This window comes from Geospiza fortis, unplaced genomic scaffold, assembly GCF_000277835.1.
Source record: "Geospiza fortis unplaced genomic scaffold, GeoFor_1.0 scaffold424, whole genome shotgun sequence".
Classification (NCBI taxonomy): domain Eukaryota; kingdom Metazoa; phylum Chordata; class Aves; order Passeriformes; family Thraupidae; genus Geospiza; species Geospiza fortis.
Window position 1 is genome coordinate 302757 of NW_005054354.1, and position 13758 is coordinate 316514.

General features: G+C 39.8%; 1 protein-coding gene across 1 annotated transcript in view; it reads left to right on the forward strand.

The window, feature by feature from the left end:
* Window positions 1-5621, forward strand: part of CERK (ceramide kinase) — a 32858-nt gene extending 27237 nt beyond the window's left edge. The window contains exons 12-13 of the mRNA XM_031059010.1: window positions 1748-1956; window positions 2886-5621. Coding sequence (XP_030914870.1) covers window positions 1748-1956; window positions 2886-2985 — 309 coding nt within the window. The 3' untranslated portion in view covers window positions 2986-5621. The remainder of the gene's footprint in view (window positions 1-1747; window positions 1957-2885) is intronic.
* The last annotated feature ends 8137 nt before the right edge of the window (window positions 5622-13758 follow it).

Genomic DNA, 13758 nt, shown 5'->3' on the forward strand with positions numbered 1-13758 from the left:
AATTCGGTTTTGTAACATTTTCCATGTATTTGCTGTTTGAACAATATTTAAAGTTACTTTATCACAACTGTGCCCTCATGTAGTTGTCATGAAAAACTGCTCACGGCATGAGAAACTACTCACAGCATGAATAGCTGAGGTAGATGTGGTGAAGAATAATAAATCACTTTTGAGAACTGTATAAAAATGTGTTTTAGAGTTAAGTTACCAGAACTGCAATTTGATTGTAGACTGCAGGCTTTTAGCAGTATTTTACTACATATTAGTGACCAGGATGAGCTTTATGCATTCAGCTTGAAAATTATTTCTTGCATGTGTTGTAGCTGTCGGACAGGAAGATTCATCACTGCTTTGGATCCTAATATCTCTTGAAACCAAGTTATGACTGTGACTACACATATTTAATATTTGTCACAACCTGATTTTATTAACATCTCTGGAAATTACCTGAACAATGGACTAATGTCATATCTAGTGCATAAAAACAATAAAAAATTGCTTTTATCCCGTTTTTCTCTGGGATATGCTGGTTTTGCAGTGGAGATGAAATGCAAGATTGTACATATGTCCTTATCTCAGGTTAGTGTCCACCATAAAAACCCTTGTTGGGAAACCCTTCTTGAAAACTTAAGAAAATGTGGAAAAAAAAACAAAAAGAAAAGGGTGATTGTACATCACTACAGATTGGTTTTCACATTTGCTTCCCTGTCATCCCCTTCCTGTAGACACACACAGACATCCTCCCTGGCCTTTGCTAAAGGACCTGTCTGTATTCCATACAGCTTGCTGAATAGTTAGTTCTGTATCTATTAAGTTACTTTTAGGGCTGATGGAGGCATCCTCTGATTTATTGTCCCTTCAATTGATGATGCCTATATTAAAGCATTTGTTCAATATTGTAGTGTAAATCTGCAGCCTCGGTTTTAAGAGCAGCCTTCTAAAAGTGACCTGCTTTTTCTAGCTGAATTAACTAGTTAAAATTATTTTTATTTTGTTGGAATGTAATGGGAAGGGCGAGTGGGAACACCCAGGTGTGTCCCCCATAGGGGCGGGTTTGACACTGTTCCCTGTAAGACTGTGGATCTGTTGCATCATTTTGCATTGTATGCAGGGTCTGGGAACCCCTTTGAGGGCAGCCTTTGATGGGTCATGACACCCCCTCTGCTGTCCCTCATGTGGATGTCCCTTGGTTGTGCCTTTCCAGGGTGAAGGCCCCTGGAGCTCCTCTGCACAGCAGAGGGTGGGCATTCACTCTTTCTGACTGGAGGCTTTTTCAGCACACACCCAGATCCTCTCCTCCTCCCCCCTTTGACATGTGGGTCTGGTGAGCCTGGCAAGTGATAGCCCGGGGCTGTGGTCTCCACCCCGAAGATGCTGGGCTTAGTCTTCCTGTACATGTATTCTCCTACCCCAGCCCAGACCTGAGTCTCTTATCTCCATCAGCTTGCAGTCTAGGGCCTCAGTCAGGAGGCGAATTCAGGGTGGGATTGTCTTCCATGCAGCTTTTGTTACACCATTTTGCTATAACGGGCACTGTACAGTGACCATTGAGAAGTAAGGTTAATTTTGGCTTTATTTTTTTTGACTTGTTCGGTTTTTCAAAAGCAAGTATCACTTTATACCTCAGGTAAGCTTTTCTAGAAAATTGGAGTGGACAGATTGTCCTGGAATACAAAATGTTGAGTGGCTTTACACATCAAATGTATTTAATTATAATTGCCTGATTTGCCTTGTTTTTTTCTTGTAGTTTGACTTTCCATTTGTAGATGTTTATCGGGTTAAGTGTTTTCAATTTACATCAAAGCTTTCAGAAGACAATGAAAGCAATGTCATGGACATTGGAAAGAAACGTTTTGGCCAGTTCTGCAGAGATCATCCAGCCTGTTGCTGTAATATTGTTAATAGCACCTGGAATTGTGATGGAGAAACTCTGGATAGTTCAGCAATTGAAGTGAGGTAAGCATTGATTTTTCTGTCTATATAGCAGAACACATTAAGCCTTCTCATTGATTTTAAAGATGCTTATAAAGGCATCCCAAAAAAATGCCTGTGCATAGCAAATTTGAGTCTTCTGATAATAAACCTAAATATTTTTGTTACCATTTTGAATCCTTTCCAGAGAACACTGCAGCCATGTATGTTGTAAATTATCACTCTGAGTGAGATGGATGGCCCTACCTTTGAAGTCATACTTACTTCTTAGGAACTGTTATTATGTGTTTAAAGTGCTGAAAGTGAAGATGGTGTTGAAAGGATTCTTTTTAAATGTGTGGAATGCTTCATTACTCTGAGCAATAGCTTTTCCTACTTGCTTAAGTAAACATCTTTGCCTGACAGAAATACTGTGTCCCATACTTTGTGGTTTTTTTTGCATACAGCACAGTCTTATCTGCAGTCTTCACATATGGAGAAAGAATTTTGCAGTTGTGCAAATAATCAAATTAGAAAATAAGTTTGTGAAATTTGAAAGGGTTTTTCGGTTAGTTTGTTGTTGTTGTTGTTGTTTGGATTAGTTTTGGTTTCTTGTTTTGTTTGTTGTTTTTAGAACACAGGGAGCCAAACCCATAATGTTTACATTCAAGTGTTAAAATATAATCCCTTAGCAATCCAAAGGGGAGTTTTATAAATGCTGTATATTGTAAAAGATTGACTCATCTAAGTGCCCATAGAACTTCTTGTATGGACAAGAGGCATAAAAGAGGACACATGAAAGCGTCCAGCCCTCTTAGCAGGGAAGGATTGTAACTGAAATGAGGGTGTGGTTTCTGTAGTCAGGAGTAAGAAACTTTGTCCAGCTCTTTGAAATTAATGGATAATTAGAATTCAATTACTATAATTAAAAATGTTGTACCCATTTATTTCTTACTATTTTCTGTATTTTTCAGGGTTCACTGCCAGTTAATGAAACTGTTTGCGAGGGGAATTGAGGAGGACTGTAAAGATGAAGCTGCCCACAGCCAGAGTAGCATTGAACAATTACTATAGACATTGTTCCTCCAATGAGGAGAAGAAAAAATAAAAGCTCAAGGAAATTGAGTAAATAGGCATTTTAGTCAAATTGACAAGTATTTTAAACTTCTAGATTTTTTTTATGGCTTCACTATAATTTTAGACATCTTACTGTATTGTGTCATTAAAAAAAAACCATTGTAATCATTAAAATATATACTGGAGCAATGTAATCTGTTATGTTAGAAAAGATGGGATTGGCTTATATCTGTGTATTCATGATGACTGATAAATTCTCTTTGCTTTTCTAGAGAGCTAATTTAGTAGTTGTGTTGCAATAATATCTAAATGTTATGAAACATTGGACTTCCCACTGGCACCAAGATAAGACATTTTCAGTGTCTGAGAAGATGTTTTCTGCTGGGATTGTTATGTAATTGTGTGTGGCTGAAATGCTGGACAACAGTGTTGTCATTCGCTTTTGTTTTTTTAATTAAAATATTTCATTTTGTAATTCTGACAATACCTTGCAACTTATCAATGCAATTCAAATACACATTCCTGGCTTTAAGTAATAACAATAGTAGTGTACAGATATTTGAAAAATAAAAGCACAACTATATACAGGTCACACCTCATCCTATATATTCTGTCTTTGAAGGTTCCCTTGCATCATGCTTTTTGGGATTATAAAAAGTTTTATGACTGTTTGGATGATACCAAATACCACACAGTGCAACTAAAAAGTCTTGCAAGCAAATTGCAGGAGTACTTGTATAATATCAGGAAGGCACAGGAAAGGAAAATATAAATAAGTTCTCAAACACCAGCAAGTTTTAGGTTTTAATAATATCTGATATTAACATATTAAAAGCTTCCCTCTTCATGATTCTCTGGACATTCTACTCCATGTGTTAAAATGTCTTTGCAAAATAAGATGTTGAAGTGTTAAGTTTAGAAATACGATTTGATGATTGAAAATCTTTAAAATAATTTAACTAAATATGAAACAAAATAATTTGCTTTGTGAAGCCAAGGGAAGAAACTGGCATCTGACAAATCATGAATTCACTGTGCTGATTTGTTTTTATAACAAAAAACATGAGACTGTCATATAGAGCTATGGAGTGATTATTTAAGTTGTATATAGTTTTGTGTATTGTGGAGCATACATGTTTTGTGTCCAGGGTTGGGGCTAAATTTTGCTCTTCTTGTACAGGCTTATTCCTGTGTGAGGACAGAAGTTAGCCCCTATTCTATCTTTTTAAAAGTGTTTAAGTTTAAAGCTCTCTTTAAAACTGACTTCATCTGAGTTTTTTTCTGCGTCCACACAGCTGATGATTCTGTATTCATGTATATTTATTGGTACTTCTGTCATCCAGTTTGTGTTAGTTTCATGTCTCTCATATATGTGGTTAATGTAAGCCATGGTGATTGGTCATTTCATTACTGAAGCACTTGAATATTATTATAAATGGCAGGTTATTTTTTTCTATTGAAGTTATTTACATTCCAGTTTTGTGTATTGTCAAAATTGTGTTCTGTATCTTTGCTACAGAGTATTATTCATATTGCTCTATATGAAAAAAAGCACTTGCAAATTATATTTGCCTCAAGTACAATCATACAAAGTTTAGGATCTTTATTTTGTTATATAGTATTTCAGGAAAATACTTGAATACTTTTCCAAAACTACTGCTCTTTGCTTTCCTTATTAATGCAATGAGTTGAAATGTTGATTCATCCAATGTTTTTCTGACACTTCTAACACAGGTGTTACATATACTGTATTTTTAAAGCCATGTTTAATAAGTGTATTTTGAATAATACTTTTGAACTAACATCCCATTGAAAATGAAATTATGCAGTTCTACAAATGTGAATATTTTTTGAAAGTGTCATTTGTTAAAAAATGTCTGTAGTTATTGTGGTTAATCCATGAATATTGTGAGAGTACCCAGACTTTGAAGTTACAGTAATTTTTGTGCAGGAGGTAATGGTGCACACTCAGCTTACCAACAGTGAGGGAGCTGGAGGCATTGCAGCTATCCGGAGCACATTCTCATCAATGAGAACTGGAATAAATACTAACCAACTCTTTCCATTAGTTTACTAGCAAGCCATGAGACCCCTACTTGAAAAATGGAGACTTAATCTCGTAGTGAATGTATATTGAAATGCTTTGAATATTTGAGTATCTGCAACTTAGTGCTTGATGTTTCCAAAGAAAGCCACAGTGAAGGTCTCCTTTCTGAGAAAAAGCCACCAGAGAAGAATGAAAGATCATTGTGTAGTATGGTAAGGAAGTGTGAAGTAAATAATAAAGGTATTGCAACATAATAAAATTTAAAGGTCATAGGTAATAGAAAAGCTGCATAGTTGCATTTGAATAATTCTATTTGTAGCATATTAAGTAGCAAAGCACCATATGTGAGTTGTATGACATGTCCAGTATATTTTTAAGAGAGCTGTGTAAGTAATGTCTTCTTACATTTTAATTCTAGGGATTTTTTTTCTCCGAATGTAATCTTAGTATGGAAATTATGTATAGGAAAACCAGCGTTGATTTTTCTTTTTTCCCAATCTTGCTGGCTTCAAGATTAGAAAATATGTTCTGTTTTATGATGCTAGGGCATTTCATTAAAGAAATAAAACTGCATTGTACAACAGCACATTGGTGTTCTTCTTTTCACAACTTAATTTGAAAAAAAAATCTCACTTTGACAGAAATCTGGCAATAGTATGCTTAATGTAACCACTGTGAGCAGATCAAACAAAGTGAAGATCAAACAGAGTGAAGCAATTCATAACCTTCCAGTTGGGTTGACGACAACTTTGTGGCAAGTGTGAGTGTGAACAAATAATGAGAGTAGAGGAAAGCAACTAGTGAAGCTGGACTTAGCCTAATACTAAGCAACTCTACAAGGGTAAACTGAATATGAAACTTACTATAATGCAGGTATTTAGAGTTGTAATTACTGTGGAAGTAAAAGAAACTGCTGTTCTAAGAGGTGTGAACATGTATTATACTATAAATAGTGTGGTAAATCGAGGGGGGATCTAGAGTTTTGTTGCAATAATTGCTACAGATGAAGTATGTATTCTAAGTAAAACATGTTCATTGTAGATAAACAATGGGCACAGAAGGAAAACATGCTTTTCAGCACTGCAGTCACTTCTGCTTTTGAAGTGTAGTGTTTTTGTGTGGCAAGGCCCCCAGGCTGCAGGGGTGACTTCTGGATGAAGGCAGCAGAGGATGCCCCCATGTCAGACAATCATTTCCCCAGCCTGCTCCAAGATGGACCTGCCACTGGCCAAAGCTGAGCTCATGGGATGGCATTGCTAAGAACTTCTGTGATAAATAAGAAAGGGTAAAAAGTGCTGCTCAACAGCTGTGAAAGGAGTGAGTGGAAAATAAACATCCTGCGGACAGTTAAGGTCAGTGAAGAAGGGGAAGGAGGTGCTCCAGGTACCAGATGATATTGCCCTGCAGCCTGTAGAGGACCTCACACTGGAGCAGGTGGACGTGCCCCCAGGAAAGCTGCAATTCATGGAGAGCCCATCCTGGAGCAAGTTTCCTGGCAGGGGCTGCAGCCATGGAGAGGAGCACATACATGAGCAGGTATTTTTTGCAGGAACTTGGCCCATAGGAGATGCTTTCCTCCTCAGAAAGGAGAGAGAAGAAAGTGTTGAACTCACTAGAACCCCCACTTCTCCATGTTCCTGCTCTGCTCAAGGCAGGGGGATGAGGTAGAAGAGTCAGATGTAAAGTTGAGCATAGGAATGAAGCAGAGAGGGAGGAGAAGAGGTGTTGCATTTAGGTTTGGGTTTATTTCTGTCTTATTCTGGTATTAATTGTAAATTATATTAATTTTCCGCAAGATGACTTTGTTTTACCCCTGACTATAATTGCTGAGGGGCCTCCCTGTCCTTAGCTTGACCCCTAAGCTATTCAATCATTATTTACCCTGTCCTGAGGAGGATGATCTAGAATCAGAAATTTCTATTGCAAGAAACATGTCTTGCAATTCCAATATTAGAATAATAGGATCTTAGAACCATTTAGGTTGGAAAAGACCTTTAATATCATAAAGCCCAATCCTTAAACCAGCACTGCCAAGTCCACCACTAAACCATGTCCCTAAGGGCCACATCTACATGTCTTTGAACTACCTCTGGGGATGCTGTGTCAGCCACTTCCCTGGACAGCCTTTTCCAATTCTTGATAATCCTTTCCCTGAAAAAGTTTTTCCTAATACTGAGTCTAAACCTCTTCTGACACAACTTCATAGGAACTTGGGTTGGAAGGGACTTCAAAGATCAACTTGAGTCTAAAGCTCATATTGGCCCCATCTTGAGGCCATTTCCTCTATTTCCTCTTGTCCTATTGCTTTTACACTAAAAAGGAGACTGACCCCCACCTGGCTACTAGCTCTTTTCAGGTACTTGTAGAGTGTAATAAGGTCCCCCCCGAGCCTCCTTTTCTCCAAAATAAACACCCCCAGCACCCTCAGCAGCCCTCACCAGATTTGCACTCCGGACATGTCCCCCAGCTCCGTTGCCATTCTCTGGACACGATCCAGCACCTCTTCTAATGAGGGGTCTAGAACTGAACACAGAATTCATTTCCCTAGAACTCCTGCCTCAATCTCTCTGAAGTAAATGAGTAATAGGAGTTCATTTTTATTCTCATTAATGACATTGTTCTTATTTCAACTTTTCAACAGGAGAGTTAAGTAATTTAATAGATTCTAACTGGTGTTTAAGTTGCAGTAAATGAGTTCTGTCCATAATGCAGGAGCAGTCTTCCCAGACTTCTCTTACCCACTTGATCTGCATCTCACAAAGGCTTATGCATGTTCTTAATTAATACATGAATAGTCCAATTAACTAGAAGGGGTGGGGCATTCGTTCTTCAGTCATGCCTTTCAAATACTCTGCAATGAGAGGATTAACTATTTTTTTTTTAGTCAATTTCCTGCTGTTGAGAAATGATTCCTAATATGTACCTACCAAGATTGCCAATGAGGTTGTCTTCAAAAAATGTTAGCTCCTTTGTGACTCTTGCGTGTCTGAAAAGATTATTTGCTCTTGTTGGTAGCTATTTTACCTAAGGTGCAATTTTCTGGCTTATTTTATAAAAATCCTCCAGCAACAAATAAAATTAACAGGTTTTTAATCTTTTTTTTTCAATATTTCAATAGTATAGAACAGGAAAAATAAAAGTGGAAAAATAATTATTCATAAAGGAAAAACACTGAACAAATAACAAGTGATGCAAATTTAAAAATCCATGACGACTGAATTCTGGAAAGGATGAAAGAGAACAACTGCAAAATAAATCCCTAAAAGAAGAAAAATAAAACAAAAACTAAAACAAAATACAGATTTTTTTCCCATTTTTGCTGCTGGAAAGCTTTGCCTGGGTACATGTACTGTAACTGCACAGTAAAGCTAGCACTAAAGGTTTGAGTAGATTGCTAGAAGTTTGACTATTTACAACTGGTAGAGAGAGTAAAAGTTTCATCACTGTTATGAAGACATATTTCTAAAAAAATGCTGTGTCACCCTCTGTATTTCCACTCACAAATTTTACTATAACAGCAGCACAGCTAGAAGAGCTGCTAAAGGAGAACTGTAAAAGCAGCTTCATGGTTTCCTGAAGCAATGTGAAACGTTCTGAAATGACTGTTCAATTTAATCTCCCAAAGACTGTTTTTCATGTTAACATTTAGCAGCTGTATTTTAGGAAAGGAGAGTTTGGACAAGAAGAAGAAATGCTAGGTTAGTGTTGCAATGCTGCTGAGGTCAAGGTGGTGGGATAGCAACTCACCCCAGCTAAGGGTCTGTCCCATAGGTCTTGTAACATCAAGGGAAGTCCCCAGAGAAAATTCTTCCCTACAGAAATACCTGTACAGTTCCTAGAACATGTTTGTGTAATCTGTTCTGAGCTTTTAGTGATGGATATTCAGTAAAACAGATTAGCTATCAAAACAGATTTCTTAAAGACTTTGAGTTAGAAACTCTTGGTCACTCACTTAGCTGAAACTCCCTTGCTGTATTTACACGTGGGCACAGAGAGCAGCTAGTTGCCTTTGGGGAATTCACTCCCTGGACTATTCTGTTGCCTCTCAGTGTCCTGTGCTTTGCCTAGACAGTATTACTATTCAGACAGAGAAGGAAAAAGCCTACAATATTCAAGTACTCATTGATAAGAAAAAATACTTGAAGCTGATTTTTGTTTACCACCAAAGAAGGGACTCTATACAAGAGAGCTGGTACTGACAGGGCTGCTCTAGAATGAGTAGCTACATAAAGTCTTCAATCAAATCACATTCTGTTTAGTACCTAGATACTGTTGCTTTATATATCAAGAGTTCTATTATCATTATAGTGCAAGGATTTCATATCACCAGAGTTTCATAGTTCCTCAGTGTTTCTCATAGGCAGTTCCTCTAAGCACTGACTCTTCCTGATCCTTGCAGTAATCATCTAAACCCTCTGACTCCACAGCCCACCAATCCACTCTTTTATACCACTGTTCTTATTGGCTACAGGTGTGGCCTGTTAACATTAGGCCTGCTCCTAATTTTTAGTAATTGGTTCAGCTGCAACTCTTTGGGGGATAAGATTACATTCTATACCACCTTCATACTGTATCCCCCTACAAGATACCATGTTTTCACAGAATACTGTTTAAAGATCTGATGGATGCATTTAAGGTAGACATTTCCCCTCAGCAATGCCTATCAGATAAACAACTGCTCTGAGGATTACTCTGCTGGTAGATGCTGCCCTGCCCCTAGACCAAAGAGCATCCCAATAAGTAGCTCTCAGATAGTTGGAGCCTCTCATTCCTATTGTGTCTCACAGTGTTTGAATTTTCTATGGAAAACAGGCAAAACCTGAACACCTGGGTGTTGCTGTGGTTGTAATCTTCTAGTAAGGACTTTCAGAAAATCCTCAACATGTTGGTAGTAGGGTTCGGAAAGAGTAAACATAGGCGTATTCTTTCACCAGAACAGCAGATAATACTATTTGTTCTCCTCTGTGTGCAGGCAAAGCTTTGAGCCAACAGAATTTGTATTTTTGGCTGCATTAAAGACTTTACAGACTCAGTGGAAGAAAGTGAGGTGGGGAAGAAGCACAAGGTTGCTACTTCCTGTGCTCAGGGAGTCCATCCTGAAGCTTGTGTGGTGGGAACAGCAGGCACTAATGCATGGACCAGTGCAGAAGAGGGATGCAGTAAGCAGGAATATCCAAAGATCACTGGCTATGCAGACTTGTCAGTCCAAACTCACCCACACAGTGAATAAAGCATTGCATCATACCTGTGTCAATTGCTCACGTTTGGGACTGAAGGCCATTGCTGTCTGCCCTGCCTTCATTTGCTGGAGGAAATGTTACTGGTTTGGGATAAATCTGTCCTGTAACACTGCTATAAGAACAGGAATTTATTAGCAAAAGTGACTCCATTCAGTGTTTTCACTGGAGCTAAAATAGAGGAAAAAGGAGGCCGAGAAAGAGTTGTTGATTCACACTACCCTTACTGAAGTAACCCAACACAATGCACCTGACATTGCACATGCAAGGGGAATGGGAAGCTATGGCTGCTTGCATTGGTTTCTACCAGGAGTTCTGGTTTCTGCCTTCCAACAAAGCTACTGAGATACCAGAATTCTGTTCTCAACTTGGCACGGGCAGTGGTAAAGGGAGTGAATGTTATTCCCATTTAAAGGCACAAATAGGTATATTTGAATTCTCTTCAGAGCACTGCATACATCCTGCAGTAGTGACAGCCAGAGCTTCCTGGGGAGTGGAAAATGCCTTCTTATGCTGTTAATACAAGGTATCAGTGGAAAGAACTATAGTCACTGTGGTTTTAGTGTTTTTCATGAAGCCAAATCAGGTGGGAATGCATCTCTGCTGTATTCAGAAAGACTGGGCAACTCACACTGGGCCATAATGACCCCTGCTGTGCCCTTCTTTCTGGCATCCACTGATGCCTTAGACAATATCAACAGGCTGTGGGCCATGTGAAGGTGTAATCAGCTGACATCCATCAGGAAATGAGGTGGGTATTATCTTTGAGTTGGGGCCTCAGACATTTTAGCAGAAGAGTGCATATTGTTGACGACTATGCAGTTGTTTTCTTTCATATACATTGAAATGTGTGCTGGGAACCCAGGAGGAAGAGGTGGGTATCTCCATGGGTGGGCAGCTGCTGTGGGTGAGCAGGGTGACCTGTGGCCCTCAGGAGCACCAGTGTGAAGCATTGGTGGCAAAGGAGCTCGTGCTAGGATGTGCACAGCATTGATGGCTCTGACACAAGCCATGCTCTGCCTCTACAATACAGATGTGTCACTGGGAGCAACAACCAACAGGGACAGACAGCACAGCTCCTAGGAAACAGAGCAGAGGGCAGAGATGGTGTTAATGGACCGGTGACTGTGCACTGCAACAGAGACATTACATTGTCTGTAATGGACTGGTGAGTGTGCACTGCAGAGCAACAGAGACATTACATTGTCTGTAATGGACTGGTGACTGTGCAGTGACTGGTGAGTGTGCACTGCAGAGCAACAGAGACATTACAGTGTCTGTAATGGACTGGTGACTGTGCAGTGACTGGTGAGTGTGCACTGCAGAGCAACAGAGACATTACAGTGTCTGTAATGGACTGGTGACTGCAGTGCAGTGCAGCAGAGCTGCAGGGGCTGAGCACAGGCAGCTCACTGAAAGCAGTGAGGCCTGGAAGCCAGTGCACTGGCAAGTCAGGTCTTGATCTACAAATAAAGCACTTGTAGGTGGGTATGTTGTACTAGAAAGGCTGAAAGGTCCTAATGCAAGTACTAGATTACTAAAACATAGTAAACCCAATCTCATGAGTGGTGGCCTCCAGCAAGTTACTGATGCTCCATTGTTTAAATAATGGCTTGGGCAGCATGGCTTCTGAGAAGCTCTGGTGGCTTTTTTACCTACCCAAAGCTCTCTCCAAGCTCCTGTCTGCTAATTTGCCTTTCTCTTCTCACAGCTAGCTAGGCTGAGATCACTTGGTCTGTCCAGCCCGGAGAAGACTGAGGGGAGACCTCACTGCAGTTACAACTTCCTCATGCGGGGGAGAGGGGGGGCAGACTCTGATCTCTTCTCTGTGGTCACCAGTGACACTGAGGGAGTGGCCTGAAGTTGTGCTGGGGGAGGTTTAGATTAGATATTAGGAAAAGGTTCTTCCCCCAGAAGGTGTTTGGGCACTGGAACAAGCTCCCCAAGGCAGTGGTCACAGTGCCAGCCTGACAGAGCTCAATGCTCTCAGGCACATGGGGTGACATGCAGGGATGGTGCTGTGCAGGGCCAGGTGTTGGACTTGATGATCCTTGTGAGTCCCTTCCAACCCAGCACATTCTGTGATTCTGTGAATACCAGCCTGTTAAAACCTCCCAATGAGCAGGAAGAATACTGACACTGAAAGGTTATTGCATCATGACCTTTTATACAGGGCAGCAGGGCCTATGGGGTGCATAAGAATTCAGGTGGAAGAGCACAGCCTTGTCATTTGTGTTTGTGTCACATGCCAGGTGACACGGATGTGTCATGGAGAGGACTGGTACAGTGAATTGAGTGACTGAAGAGCAGCCCTACTGCTGCCACTCCTGTGGTACAGCATATTTTTGACTGTGAATATTTGGGAGCAATTTGACATGATGAAATAAATGTGACAAAGTGTATTTATTTTTGAGGCCTCTTCATGCCGGTCCACTGGAAGACATGCCTGCATTCTTGGATGTAGTCTGAGGCTTGTAAATAGCATCAAATATTTTGCTGTAACCTCATTTTTCTCTGTTCAAGGACCTGTCAAGATCTTGTTTTTCCATCTTGGCTGACACTGCCGACACAGTGGTGTCAGCACAGAGAAGGCTCTTGCCAGCCTGAGCAATGCTAAACATCTGTGAACAGCACAGAGCTCAGATGTCACTGCCTGGCCTGCCTTGGTAGAGACATGTCAGGGGAAAAAGGCTCAGTGCGTGCTGAGTCTGAAGGATAACCCTTGGAAATGACACATCCACAGAAAACTGCACACACTCGAGCCTTGCCTTTGGGTAGGAGCAGATTATTTTGCATACAAATATGAGCGGATGGAGACAGCAGAGAGAACTCTGCCTATGGCTCTCCCGTGTGCACTGATTGAATGTCTGAATGCGCAGTCTGCAGTTACCATATCAGAAATATTGCCACTATCTTTCAATAAGGGAAGAAATATAGCTTTGTTTTGCTTTTGGAGTCTTTGTATTACAAATCAGTGCCTATAATCCAGGAAAACAGAAGATTGTTTTTCAGTAAAACATCGAACAATGCCATTACATGCAGTTACAGATGTCACTTGTTTTTCCACACCCTAAGATGCAGTGGAGAGTTCTAAAGTTTAATTAATTTTATGATAAAAAACCTTCTGGTACTGTTTAATAATTCTGCATGTTAGCATAAATACTTTTAAATCTACCTTGCTGCAGTGACTGCTATTCAGAGTTTTAAGTCTGACCTTATCCTGCAGCTCCCTCTACTGAAAATTATTTCTCTTGAAAATAACTCCACATTTCAAAATACAGCAGTCATTTTTAAGGTAGTCTGGCAACTCCATTTCCTATGGCTACCTACAGATGAGATTTGCAGTAACATTATTTCAGTTCAAATTGCATGTCACTTCACACCAGTGATTTCTACTTTTAATTTTTTTTACAGGATTCAATGTGATCAAACAATGATAGATGCTGTGTAGTTGCTTTTTGTCTCGAGGAACTGAACAATTTGAAC